Source organism: Eucyclogobius newberryi, unplaced genomic scaffold, assembly GCF_026437365.1.
Source record: "Eucyclogobius newberryi isolate DKJ021-1_F unplaced genomic scaffold, fEucNew1.0.hap1 SCAF_19, whole genome shotgun sequence".
In the NCBI taxonomy this organism is placed as follows: Eukaryota; Metazoa; Chordata; class Actinopteri; order Gobiiformes; family Gobiidae; genus Eucyclogobius; species Eucyclogobius newberryi.
The window spans coordinates 23,177,794-23,192,224 of record NW_027315823.1 but is presented as its reverse complement, the minus strand read 5'-3'; the positions used below and the strand labels follow the sequence as shown (position 1 = coordinate 23,192,224).

General features: G+C 39.6%; 1 protein-coding gene across 2 annotated transcripts in view; it reads left to right on the top strand.

The window, feature by feature from the left end:
- LOC140365662 (membrane-associated guanylate kinase, WW and PDZ domain-containing protein 3-like) overlaps positions 1–14,431 on the top strand; it is a 161,825-nt gene that overhangs the window by 128,777 nt on the left and 18,617 nt on the right. For both annotated transcript variants that reach the window (XM_072452215.1, XM_072452216.1), the window contains exons 4-9: positions 2,373–2,579; positions 5,260–5,428; positions 7,654–7,733; positions 8,582–8,639; positions 9,691–9,791; positions 13,901–14,092. In XM_072452215.1, the coding sequence (XP_072308316.1) occupies positions 2,373–2,579; positions 5,260–5,428; positions 7,654–7,733; positions 8,582–8,639; positions 9,691–9,791; positions 13,901–14,092 (807 nt within the window). The remainder of the gene's footprint in view (positions 1–2,372; positions 2,580–5,259; positions 5,429–7,653; positions 7,734–8,581; positions 8,640–9,690; positions 9,792–13,900; positions 14,093–14,431) is intronic.

Below are 14,431 nucleotides of genomic sequence, written 5' to 3'. Positions count from 1 at the left end.
GCCCTAGTCTCTCCGAGGTATCACTTTCTATTCTTCTCTAATTATAATCATCTTTTATCAGCACATGCTAAACAACAACTGTTTACTGTAACAAGCATGTGCAAATTTAAATTAACAAATTAACTGCCAAGAAAAGGCATTTAATATGTTACATAGTGACATAAAGACATCTGCCTTTATGCAACCAAATTATAATAAATGATTGAATAGTAAGTGAGTGTGCACAATATTTATTACCCTAATGAAGGTTGAATAATTAGCCGATTCTAAATTGAGCCCCACACTGGGTAATGTGCAGATGGATCACCCCTTTAGAAAAATTATTTAGCAATGTCTCAGTCTACTCCTCCCCATAAAGCACTGAATATTAAACACCGCATATCAGCAAGTTTCTCTTCACTGGTAAATTGTAAACTGCGATATGAATAATAGTGGTATTCAATGATCAGTGTAATTAGATGGCAAATATCAAGTAAAGCGATCTTAATGTTGCAAGTCATGGCAGCGATGAGGTTATCGAGGGAGAATGGAGATAAGAGAGTAGAGAATAGAGTGGAATCAGAACGCTGGGACTTGTAAATAGTCATGGGCTTAGGTGTGACATTTAGGAAATTAACTTTTATTTTGTGGGCTGTGAAAATGTTTGGTGAACTTAATTAGACACACTGAAACTATTCTACTCACCTAGAGTTTTAATAGACAGTTATAGCGATTTTACAGTAACCTCTGATTACTGTTCATCACAAAATCTATAGAATGATTCTAAATAGTAGAAAAAGCTTCAGTTGTAGTCATCTGGACTCAGTTTGAAAAAATAGACGTTTCGACTCTCATCCAAGAGTCATTGTCAATATAATATAATGTCGATATTAATACTGTTCTGTGGTAAGACCCGCCCATTGGGCGGAGCCTTCCTGAAGTAGAAAGAGTTGTTTGTTTCAACAGAAACTTCCCCCTTGTATCTACCGAGCTAGCCTATTCAGAATCTTAATGGGCTATTAGAATCCTCTTTGTCTTTGTGAGACCCTGGCTCAACCACCCTGAGTACCTGATTAGCATCTAAATGTCCTGGTCCTGGTCCTCTACCTTTCCAGGGGTTCAGTAACCCATTATAAATCCTATCCCTTATGTGTCTGGCCTGTCGGAAAAACTGCAGAGAATTTTTAGACAACACGAAGTCCCTGTTTATTTTAAACCAGGCAACACTTTAAGACAAGTTGCCGACTCAAAAACAGAGCAATGTAGTTTATTCGATCCAATGCAGTGAAGAAAGCTGTAAAGAACGTTACATAGGTGAGACAAGAGGCTCTATCAGCACAGAAGAAATACAAGTTCAGGACCTCAGAGCGCCGTGCATCTCCATCTTGAAGCCTCTAATCACTCGTTTGAAGACGGTGAGGTGAAGGTTTTAAGCAGGGAGAAAAGATGGTTTGAAAGAGGAGTCAAGGAAGCTATTTTTGTTAAAAAAGAAAGACCTTCTTTAAACAGAAATGGAGAGGACCAGGACAAGGACATTCGGATGCTAATCAGGTACTCAGGGTGGTTGAGCCAGGGTCTCCCAAAGACAAAGAGGATTCTAATAGCCCATTAAGATTCTGAATAGGCTAGCTCGGTAGATAGAAGGCTCCTCCCAATGGGCGGGTCTTACCACAGAAAAGTATTAATATCGGAGTTCTCGATCTAAATTCTTTTATTGACAATGACTCTTGGATGAGAGTCGAAACGTCTACTTTTTCAAACTGAGTCCAGATGACTACAACTGAAGCTTTTTCTACTATGGAACACGCCTGGACGAATGAGGGATTACACCGACCAATGATTCTAAATCAATTTTTTAAGATATTTGAGTGTCTGCGTGAGAGAGAGAGAGAGAGAGAGAGAGAGAGAGAGAGAGAGAGAGAGAGAGAGAGAGAGAGAGAGAGAGAGAGAGAGAGAGAGAGAGAGAGAGAGAGAGAGAGAGAGAGAGAGAGAGAGAGAGAGAGAGAGAGAGAGAGAGAGAGAGAGAGAGAGAGAGAGAGAGAGAGAGAGAGAGAGAGAGAGAGAGAGAGAGAGAGAGAGAGAGAGAGAGAGAGAGAGAGAGAGAGGAGAGAGAGAGAAGGAGAGAAGGAGAAGGAGAGAAGGAGAGAAGGAGAGAAGGAGAGAAGGAGAGAAGGAGAGAAGGAGAGAAGGAGAGAAGGAGAGAAGGAGAGAAGGAGAAGGAGAGAAGGAGAGAAGGAGAGAAGGAGAGAAGGAGAGAAGGAGAGAAGGGGAGAAGGAGAGAAGGAGAGAAGGAGAGAAGGAGAAGAAAGAGAAAGAAATGTACTCCAAATGATAGAGCTTTTTGTATAACACTACAATAACTAACATTTGACCATTGTGTGTCCATCTGTAAGGTAACTACTACGGGACCCCGAAACCTCCAGCTGAACCCAACCTAGTACAGCCCGACCTGGTGGACCAGGTGCTGTTCGATGAGGACTTTGTCGGCGACGTCCCCAGGAAACGCACCACATCGGTCAGTAAGATGGATCGCAAAGACAGCGCTGTCCCAGAGGAGGAGGACGACGATGACAGGCCTCCGCTGCTCAACGGTTTGCCCGGTCAGTAAATGTCACTCCTCACCACGTCAACTTGTGCATTAAGTCCATGTGCTAGGATGCTGTGGGCAGAGCAGTGTTTTATTTTCTCAGTGCCACAGTATTTTACATATTATGTTTCCTAACAAAACGAACACATTTGCAAAATTTGATACAAAAGCAATATTTCAAATTTAACCATCTAAATATACGTTATAGCTTTTGCTTTTTTATATACTTCAAAATACCTCATGCTTACCTAGCTAATTTTTAGCTTATTTGTTGATTGTTTAAGACTTATACTTTTGTTTTAGCATTATTTCTGTCGTCCTTTAGGTCATTTTGTACATATATTCATGTCTATTTGACATGTCTATCACTTTGTAAAAGGTATTGCACAATTTGTGTTCACCTACACTCTATCCCCGCCCACACCTGTTTTCGCTTGTAACTATTCAAAATATTTTACCCCCTGTCCCATGGGACCAAAGATGGAATTTAGCTTTGAGCTAAATCCGGTGTATTTACATATTTAGCTGTTCATTAATACATGCTGTCCCATTGAAATAAATACATAAACAAAATTTTAAAATACAGACATTTTAACGAACGTCCCATGGACATCTTTCGACAAAAATTAGTAAATAAAACCTACAAACAAAAAAATTGACAATAATGACCTACATATTTTAGGTTAAAACTAAAAAGCCTAATATGTCTTTAAAGCCCACCTCAACTTAAAGCTTGCATTATACTTGACATCAATGGAAAAGTGGAACACATGGAAATAGGCCAAAGCAGAATACGGTCTCTTTTTTGAGGACATTGTTTTTGACAGTCACGGCTCAATGCTGCTTGCTCAGCTGTGCAGACTAGGCTTCACAAAAATCCACCGTCTGTTTATTCAACTGCTTTGTCATATTGAAATCCGAGGCAAAACACTGGCTAGACATTGAGGAGCACTTTTTATGGACACAAATCATCGGTGGACGGTGGGCAGCGGCTACGGCTGAAGTCGGCCTAGGACACCCATAGATGGCCAATGCTACGGTCCAGAGAGAAAAAGAAGCTAATGGAAAATGTGAGCTCTGAGTATTTTGCTGCTGACTGAATACACTGCGCTCATCACAACCTCTGCCCCACGCCGTCCCCTCAGTGTCTGGCCGGCTGGTTTCATCAAGGGTTGCTTCACTCTGCAGTGATCTTGTCCTTTGACCTCAGCCACACTTCAGTGTCTCCCTTAGGCGAATGCAAATGTGTTTATGATTTACATGCAGTGGGCCTTTTCACTTAGTACTTAGTCTTTTGTAGCACCGCTATTTTACCCAAGCAGACATGTGTTATAAGGGCTGGATTCAAATTGGAAGACATTGCAAAAACATGTATAACATTTTTCCTTTTTTTTAATTTAGATTTGATTTCATGATTTCCAATGAAAAATAATGAATGCAGCTTGTTTAATACACTTGACTTTATAAATATAGGGAGGAATTAATGTGTTGAGAGCATAACAAATAAGAAACAATAAACCTAGTACTGAAATGTTAGTATTGTGATTTTAAATGATGGAATTTAAATTATTATCAAGACTATTTGCTTGATTGCAATTCAACTTGTTTGATTTTTGGTTAAATGCTCCGTTGGACTTTAAAACAAGTGCCACAGTATTCTCTCACTCTTTTTTTTTACGTAATAAACAAACAAAGGAGATAAACAAGTATACAGGAAAAACACCAACAAAAACTCAAAATCCCAAAACATATTTTATTCACTAAACATCTTGCAATGTTCTATTCTGAATTAAATATCTTTAGAATACATCACTTTTGTTTAAGATGAAACAACTGCTTGTTCTTCCATGTGTAACATCCTCCATTCTGAGTAGTACCACTCATCTGGACATCCTCTAGCCTTTTATTAGCATCTTCTGATGCAAAGCCATTAAGAGCTAAGTGAATTATAGAGGACTTTGTTTTGTGTTTCATGTTCACTGTAGAGCTCATTATTCTATCTTCACTGGAACTCACTGTATGTGAATATTGGGAGTATCTTCACAGTGCAGTATCACAAAGTGCCTGAGGACATTAATGGAAACTTTAATGGAAATCCTTCTCTCTAACGCTATGAGCCACAAAAAAACCTGCTTTTATGTGTGTGGCTGAGCATTATCTTTTAGTGGCCATAGAAACACACTCTGCACACTCAAAGTTCTCTTAAAACAGAATCCTACATAAATATACATGTTTTTAGGTAAACACACAATTTGATGATTGTGGTATTTCTTCTTGGAGGACACTAGCATCACTTGTAGAAGGTCACTTGCAGTCAGAGGCCTGTTGGTTAGGTTAAGTTACATTTAACGTTGAACTAGTCTTAAATTATGCTATTTGTAGTGTAGTATTAGGGATAAAACACTTTTAGTTCAGATTTTTGCTACTTCACCGCGGCTCTATTGTCATCTCCAGAGCAAAACTGGCAATATAATAATAATAATGCAAGTATTACCATAAGATAGATGTCACCACAGTACAAGCCATTTTTGGAGGTGTCTTCATTAGGTAGCTCACATTTCAAAGACAAAAGGTTATAGGTTGTTTCATTTGTTTGTCTCAACATTTTAGAGTACTACTATTTGTATCAGAACAGGCTTCCCAGCAGCACACAGGTGTATTTGAAAGCTAACCCTCATTCTGTTTCTGCTCAGAGCTCAAAGATGCGTCAGACTGGAGGAAAACGGTTCCCAGTTACAACCAGTCCAGTGGGAACATGGATTTCAGGACATGGAGCTCTCTGCCCCGCGATGACAGCCTGGAGCCTCTGCCTTACAACTGGGAGATGGCTTACACCGAGACTGGCATGGTCTACTTCATAGAGTAAGTTAAACAAAAAAAAACAATACAACAGGATGTCAGGCGTCAGGTGAGGTATTCAATTAAATATATATACTTAAAGGTGCACAATGTAACTCTTCTGGTAGAGTCCAACACCTGCTTGTCCCTAATGTCCCACGATATGACATTTAACTGATCTATCTTCATGGAAACAAGCAGGTGATATCACTAGGCCAAGTTACAGGTCAGATCTGTGGAGAGGCGATGCTGCTCACAGTATACATGTTTTTCAAAGTATTTTCTTTGCGATAAAACACCGGATGGATAAGATGAATGTCATTTTACATTCCAGGCACAGCACTAGCGATGAGCAGTTACTTTGTGCACCTTTAATCAATAATAAAGCATGAGGTCAAGAATGGTAAAAGCAAAAGAAAATATTATATTTGAAGATCAATGTCAATGTCAAAGTTTATTTATAAAGCACACTTACAACTTTAAATGCCCATAGTGCTGTACAGAAAAGTGCAATAACACGTAGATACACATGAAGTTAATAAACAATAATGACTCACAATAAATACTACTTCTACGGCTATTAAAACATACAGGCTACGATACTAAAATGTGGCATATTTAATCAAGTTTAATTTATTGCCCATTATTACAATCTCCATTACACTTCTCATACCTCAATCACCCCTATGTAAAATGTAGCAAGAAGAAGCTAATGTCAAAGTGTTTATCCGCAGAAGAATATTACAGCCCTGACACAAACAGATACAAATGCAACTCATCTTACTGTCAAATAAGCATGTAATTAGTTCTCACATAGTGACATGGGTTCTCTTTTGAAAAACTCACGTTGTTGTCCTCAAATATAAATATAGAAATAAAAATAGAAACACAGCAGAACTCTGTTGCTGGCATGATTTATTTGGGTGAAATACATTTACCATCTCATCAGAGTCCAGCATATCCAGCATATTTAAAACTTTCAAACTGTAATTGTGCAAACAAAACCAATATCTCTAAAGTATCCACGTTCACACATGCAGGGCTGTATACTGTTTTATTCATATTTGGCTCTGAGTCAGTGATTTTCCTGCTGATTATACACTCCAGTTATTAATTCATTTGAGGCTAAATGAGTTTGTCATGTTTCACACTCTGAGAATTCTCTTCTTTGCAAATGGCCACCTAACCATTAAACAAGGAAACGTGACTTCCCAATAAACTCATGGATGCTGCTTGATAAAAACAAAATCTAGTAGTACAATATTCACCTGGGTGAAATGTAGAGGACAAATATCTCTACGGGGACAATTAAGTGTACCTTAACCTTAACCTACCTTAAAGGTGCCATAACATGCTTTTTTTCACGTTTCTTAGTCTATCCTAAGTGTATAATTGATAATAATAAGGGTTGTGCAACACCCTTAACATAATAGTTAAGAAATATCACCCAGACCTTGGACCACCAACCCGGAAATGCAAACGGATGGTGACGCGTGCTTGCCCTTATGACGCGGTCTTGCCCCACCGCCCGTCAGTTTGGAGATTCGCGGAAAGGAGATAGTCTGTAATATAGCTAAACACTGCGGGAATCAATCAAAAAAACACTATATGAAACACAAATAGCAATGGATAAGGTTAAAAGCTCTGAAAAGTCGATGTTGCATGTTATGGGACCTTTAACCTTAGCCCCACCCACTTTTGCCTATTTTTGCCACGGTTTGACACTTAAAGGAATAATAGAGGATTTTTTGGCGCCAAATATGAGTCTCATTTCCTCATGGCGTGGACAGCTGAGTAGTTATTTCACATGTCAATCATAGGACGCACCTACCTGCAGCCTCGTTCTGGCTCGTCCCAGCATAGCAGCACGTTTCCCTGGCTGCGCATGTGTGGTTGATATGCCTCTGTGTGTTTAGTGAGATCCTTCAGTGTGCAGTACAAAAATGACGACAGAGAAAGACTGTGTTTGAGCTGCTCAGAAGAGACGGAAATATGCAGAGACGAGAGATGTGATGCGATCCGTCGTACTAATGAACAAACGCACGTGTAGCAGCGGGGCTGTTGCATGCTTCCGCACGAGGTTTGATGGTAGGCGGCCTCTTGGAAAGAACAGGACGGTGCACATGCACATTTTTAATAAAGAGGGACTAACAGTCGTTTGAGTTCTCAAATCAGCAAAAAATCCTCTATTATTCCTAAAATACACAGGTCTGTATGTTGCCATTGACTGTATACTCTGTGTTCCACAGTCACAATACAAAGACCACCACGTGGTTGGACCCTCGCCTGGCTAAGAAGGCAAAGCCGCCTGAGAAGTGTGAGGACGGAGGTACGCTCTGATGCTCTGTTCAAGCATACAGTCATTCCATTAGCACTGTGCGACAACTGGCGTTTACACAAGGACGTACCTCTGTGTGTGGCACATTACATAATCCTTCACTTTACACATTTTTACACATCACTAGCCAGAATGAATTTGAACATGCTTCCAGTGCTTCCTTAGACCAACCCTCTGCTTCTTAGTCACGTGGACTCATTTTTCAGATCTCTCCACTGTAAGACTTCTGTGAGGACTTCCAGACATGTCTTTATCCCCAGGATATGAATGTGACTTAAGTGCAGGCACATCTAAAGAGTAGCTGCTTCCAGCTTGTTTTAATGGATTTTACATGCAGTTGGAAAGTTTGTTGGTGTGTTCCATCTAAAAAGCAACTCCAAAGCTCTCTCGTGCGTGAAGAGCTCTTTCCCTCTTTTGCTGCCTTTTATATTCAGAAACAAGCGTATCACTGGTCATTCTGCTTGTTCAAATCACATATTCCACCAACCCAAGTTCTGCTGTTGGGTTCTTATGGAAACACTTCAGCCTAGAATGCATGGTGTGTGTGAGTAAGTGATCAGTGGTGGTTGGCGCAGCCTGTGGCACAGATTGGCCGCCTTGCTTCTGTCACTCTGCTCCAGGGCAGCTGTGACTGCAGAAGTAGCTTACCATCATCAGGGTATGGAGTAAATTATTAATAGGCAATTTTATTTTTCTTTCTACTAAAACCTTGTGTGAAGTAGTATATCTGATCAGATATGAAATTGTATGCATGCACAGCACCACCATAATGGTCACAAATCCCAAATGTTGTTACTTTCTTTGCACTCATTGAAAGCTTTTCTTCCTTCTCTTCTCAGAGTTACCTTATGGATGGGAGGAAATTGATGACCCACAGTATGGCACATATTACGTTGAGTAAGTTGTATTGATTTATTCATTTACACATGATCACAGACAGTGCACATTATATCATGCACTTGACTCTCAACTGCTTTTAGGCAGAGCGTGATTGGGCTATGGCTGCATAATAGAGTGCTTAGTGTGCATTAGCTACAGAAGAGCATACCGTAATTCAATACAATCTAAAAATAAACAAATGCAACGTAAAGCACATTTGCTTCTCACGTAGAAGCTTTGAATTATGTAAGACATAGGGAGGAAACCGTTACCTGAAGATTTGGATTTTCCCCATTGTTCATCAGCTGGTGGCAAAATGAATCATGATGTATAATGTACCTTGACCTGAGACTGAATGAGCACTGCAAACTGTGTACATCTGCATGTACTGTCTGTTTGTACAAAATGTCCTTTCACACTCTACCTCATGGCAGGAAATCAGTGAAACAGCCATTATAACAGCAGTAGAGATACGGGGAGATTTTGTTCTAGAGTGCATGGTGTGAGCAATAGAATGAGGTGAGGTAGCAATCTGTTGTGATGGGAAGGAAGCAGCAGCACTTCTTTACTATGCTGCAAGGAGGTCTATACAGGACTCAAAATGGCCTTTTATGGACTATTGGAGGGTCGGCAGCCAACTTAGATGGAGCATTTGCCAGCGCCTCAGTGCAAAATGAGCTTACTGTGAACAATGGCTTTGGTTTGTGCGCCAGAGGGACAACAGGCTGTTACACTTGTTATGGAGAAGGGGGCGCTACTGGCAGTCAGGGATTCATTTCCTGCAATTATAAACGGATAGAACCGCTACATAGCAAGTGGATTTAAGTGCGGTTAGTGCATGTCCAGGGTGAGAAGGGTGAGACTTAGGTTATTTTGTGTTGCATTAATGGCGCATCTATGCCACCTCTGGCCAACCATGCTTAGCTTACAGGAAGAATCATGAATAATTAATAGAGTCAAACCGCTGCAGTGTGAGTAAACGTGAGTTGCATGTTTTCGTGTAAATAATGCCTGCCTTTGGATTTGTGGTCTTTGCTCTTTCTTGAATACAAATCTGTGTATGTCGCAGTCACATTAACCAGAAGACCCAGTTTGAAAACCCAGTCCTGGAGGCAAAAAAGAAGCTGAACCAGGAGACTCTCAAAAAAGCCAAGGCAGTGACATCCCAAGGTAAGAACATGGCCCTGCTCTGGTTTGCATTATAGTGACAGAAGTATGTCACACTTATGTTGAAATAAAGGATGCAGTTTCCGTATGCCGTATGTATGGAAAATTCAACTCTGCATGGTTATTTTTTACTTCTGCCACCTTTAAGAAATATCACCACTCCTGCCACAGTTTCAACCTTACAAAAAGTGTCGACATGTCGTTTTGTAAGGTTGAAAGTCGTTTTGTGTCTCAAAGTGTCATGGTGTACTTCTGACATCCGGAGCAATAAGGTCCATTTTTATTCCATGAACAAGCATCACGGACTTCTGTGCTGGGAGTTTATGGAACAGCACCAGCACTGGTTAACAGCACAAATGCATTGAAATGTCTGTGTAAATTGTGGCTCATTGTGCTGTTTCCATAGAGACTCCTTCCAGACGTTTTGAAACTGAAAAGCAAATAGAAATGTTGAAACCGGATGTTATAGTTGTCAAAATCATTCTTTTGTCACTGAGAATTTTGGCATGCTCTCTATGTTTTTTTTTTTTTTTTACAACAAATGAACAATTCTGGGTTTCAAATTACATCACAAGATTCTAGACCAATAGTATTGTTTTGATATGATTATTATTGTCACTGTGAAAGGGCCTTGTCACTAAAGGAAACAATCGTGTTCAACATTTCTGGATTTTCCTTTTTTATTCTCATTAGAATCTGAAAACCACTACTTGGCATGGTTTCAAATGTAAAATGACGAGGCAGTGATCTTGAATGCATGGGAGGTGGTTGGTTTTTACCGGTGCGGGTGGAAACAGCTGGTAGAACAGGCCGTCAGAGGGCCAGAGCGTAATCAGACACCTCTCTGCTCAGGTGGAACAGCCTTGATTACAGATTACACGACCTACTGCACTGTCTGGAACTGCTCTGAAGAAATCAAGCATTGCGATTTTCAGTTGCACCTCAAGCTATAACTGATTTCTTTACGTTTAAAAAAAGCTATTTTACTTTTTGCAAACTTTCTAAAAAAAAAATCGACATTTGAAAAAAAAAAAAAATGTATGGATGCAGCAGCAGAAAGGGGACAATGAGCTTTAGAACTCTTGCACCCAAGTGACAAAATGTGGACGCCATTAAGTCAGGGAAACTGTGGTAATGAAAAGTCTGATATTTAGCTTTTGGAGTCTTCATTAAATGGAGCTGTATATAGCAATATATCTAACAAAAATATAAAAATGAAGTACCGGTAGATTAAACAATTGTTATGAGGCGGTGGTTAAATCATTCTCCAAATGAAAACTCTAATGAATGCATAAATGGGCATGAATCAGTGCAGTCCGTTTAGTTGCAGAAATCCACTACTCTCTTCAATCTGGAGCTTTGTCAATCTGGTAAAAGGCTCTGTCTTTCTTCTGCGCCTGATAATGTGTACATCATAGTATGCAAAAGTAATCCACAATCTCTGAAACCCGATAAAGTTTGATCAGTGCTGGTGGGCTAAATTTCAATGCAAATTTCACCATCACTGCCAGTGCGGAGTTTAGTTTTGTATTGTGTGACGACACGTGCAGAAGCCCAATTGCTAATGCTAGCAAGTATAATGAAGTTTAGCGTGTACAAATGTAAAATAATTAAGGAGTGTATATACCTTTCCTGGCCTGCATACACATTCACAGTACACATTACAGTTAGTCCAATAATTGTTATTTTACTAAATACATCCATGATACACTGGATGTTGGATGTTGAGTCACTATGAGGATGGAAAGAGCATGACTGATGCAGAGGATGGGATGGTCTACAAACAGTGGCACACGTGATCTCTGGACTCTCACAGCCACACATGTCCAGGCCTGCTCACCACAATCACTTCTTTCCCTCTGTTCTGTATCCAGCACTCTGCCTCCATTACCTCTGTCTGCCTGGCGCTTCACACGCTCGCTGGCTATTTAAGCGGACTTTACTCGCAGAGACAGAGGGAACAGTCCATTTTCAGTTGTCGTGCAATTTGAATATGATTATGGAAATGCTTGCACTATGGACATCTGAACGGCAGCAAAAACAGTGTCCTGGTCAAAAGAAAAAAGAAACATATTCTTATAGTTGACAAAACTTGCTGTGTCATTTATCATGACAACCATTGACATCCCCTACCAGTTTTTAATAGCTCTTCTACACTTTTTACACTTCTTTAACTATTCTGTAGAAGGTTCCACCTGCTTGTCTTGTTGGAATCTTCCATAGTATGGCATTAAACATGACTTTCTTTATTTATTAAATTGCAGTGTTTTTATTGTTAAAATACCTTGAAAAACAGGTATTCCTATTGTGAGCGAGCTCACCTTTCCGCAAATCTGACTTGTAGCTGTTGCCGTCACTGGAGATGACTTTAATGCCATACTGTTTGTCCACCAGAAAAGTTACATGATGTACCTTTTAAAAGGTGTATCTTCAGATTGAATTTACTATAACTAACTGACTAAATTAATAAAGAAATAAATGCCAGTCCACTTGTTTCTTGGCCAAACTGAAAGTTGTTGCATCAAAGATAGTATAAAACCCAGAGGAGTTTGTGAGGCTTTTGATTTGCAGAGTGTATCTCTACATCAACACATTTCATGTGTATCATCAAAGAACAAAATTCACTGGAGGCATTGCATGGATCATGACCTTTGACACGCACGCCTTGTTTTGAGTCTTTTTGGTATATACATCACAAACAATTTCGTTAGTTTACAGTTTTAGCAAAAGATCTGAAAGAAAGAGTCTGTGCCACATCTTCCTGACAGATTACATTACAAATTAGCATGTATATGTAAAGTAAATACTGTTGTATAGTAAATACTAAATAGTAATTGTAGTATTGCTACTCTGGTATTAAGACTAGTTTGTAATGTTAGAACTAGTCAGGGTTTAAATAATAAAAAGAATTGTGGAACAATGTGTGACATTTTGTACTGAACTTATGTTTTCTTAATTTTAAAAGTCTAATTGTGTTGTCTTCTTTCTGCACTTTTTCACCTCTGATAACCCCTTACAGACATCTACTTGCTTTTATTGTAGCGATTGTGATTTTAAGATGGCTTGAATAAAGGCGATGCTCTTTTATACAAGCTTAACATTGCATAACATTGTTTGGAGAGTGCCAAATGCATTAAAAATTACAGGGACCTCTGAAGTATAGCACAAATGACATTTAAATGTCTTAAAATACATCATCATATCCATGTTTGCCAAAAGGACAGACAGCCACATCACATTTCTTGAATAATGGCTTATAGATTGAATGTGCTCCATTTGTTACAGTCAGGTCGCTTTTTTTCAAGCCTAAGCTATTGCAGTCCTGGCCCCAGACTATAATACTGCAGGAAAAATGATGTGTCCATGATCTAAAGTGCTGATATTACAGAATGGGCTGAAAGCACAGCAGCTAAGTTTAATGCTATGTGACCCTGAGCACCAGTTATCTGCTGTAATGCCACTGCTGCTCCATAGTGAGGCTGCCACTCCCTTCTCAAGTTATAAAAAGTCTGCACAGAGGACGTTTTGTTAAAAGGGAGGCATTGCATCCACCAATCAGACACAATAATTAATAAATGGGTGGACTTGGCATGTTGTCATTGTGTTACAGACCTCTCTTATTCTGAGGGATTGTGTTTCTAAAAGTTTTCCTCCCTTTGAAAATGGGCATCAGATCAATTGATATCTCTAAAAAGTAACATAAATAAACAAGGAATAATCTAGAGGGAATAATGAGTGTGAATGAATGAAGCATAACATTAACATTTAGTCATGCTTGTTGTGTTGAGCTTGATGCATCACGTTATGTAACGTGTTGCCAAGTGAATCTGTTCCTCAATCAATATTTTTGCGACAGTGCGTAATTTGTTGAGCTTATGATAAGGTGTAGCTTTTTCTTATTTTGTATCCTGTATGTATCTTATTGTTAATGTGGTAATTTGTAATTAAAATGATTAATTATGTTGATCCTCAGCATATATTTTGTAGAATTGCCTTTCAGCATGAAATTGTTTCATTTTGAACCGTGTGCATTAATCAGTGATGGCACATTTGACAGCCAATGGCACAAAGCCGGTTGTAGCCTTGCAGTGATAGATGCTGTTTGTCTGCAGGTAAAGGGGGGTCAGTGGGTTTCACTGCAGACCCCAGTGAGCTGATAGGAGAGATGTACCACACGGCTCTGAAGAAAAGCTCCCAGGGATTTGGCTTCACCATCATCGGAGGAGACCGCACCGATGAGTTCCTGCAGGTGAAGAATGTGCTCAGCGACGGGCCCGCTGCACTCGGGGGGAAGATGGCTTCTGGTGAGGACACTAACCTGTAACGAAATAAATGTTGAAAACCTGTATCTCAGAGTGGGATTGTGAAGTGGGATGTTATGAGTGGTATATGTTTCTGGCATTCTCCATTGTGGTGAAAATGAGTGTTACCACAGTCCTGCCATGAGTCTGAATTCTTGACATTATTTGGCTCATCCTGGTTAGCCAAACAAGAAATTGGCATTATATATTGAGTTTCCTCATGAGAGAACAACCAAATGACAAAAGAAAAAACACAAATACTCAGAGGGAAAATGAAGACAAAGCCCAGCTCCGCAGGAGAAATTTCATTGGATGCTCATCCTTAGAACAGCATAATAAAAC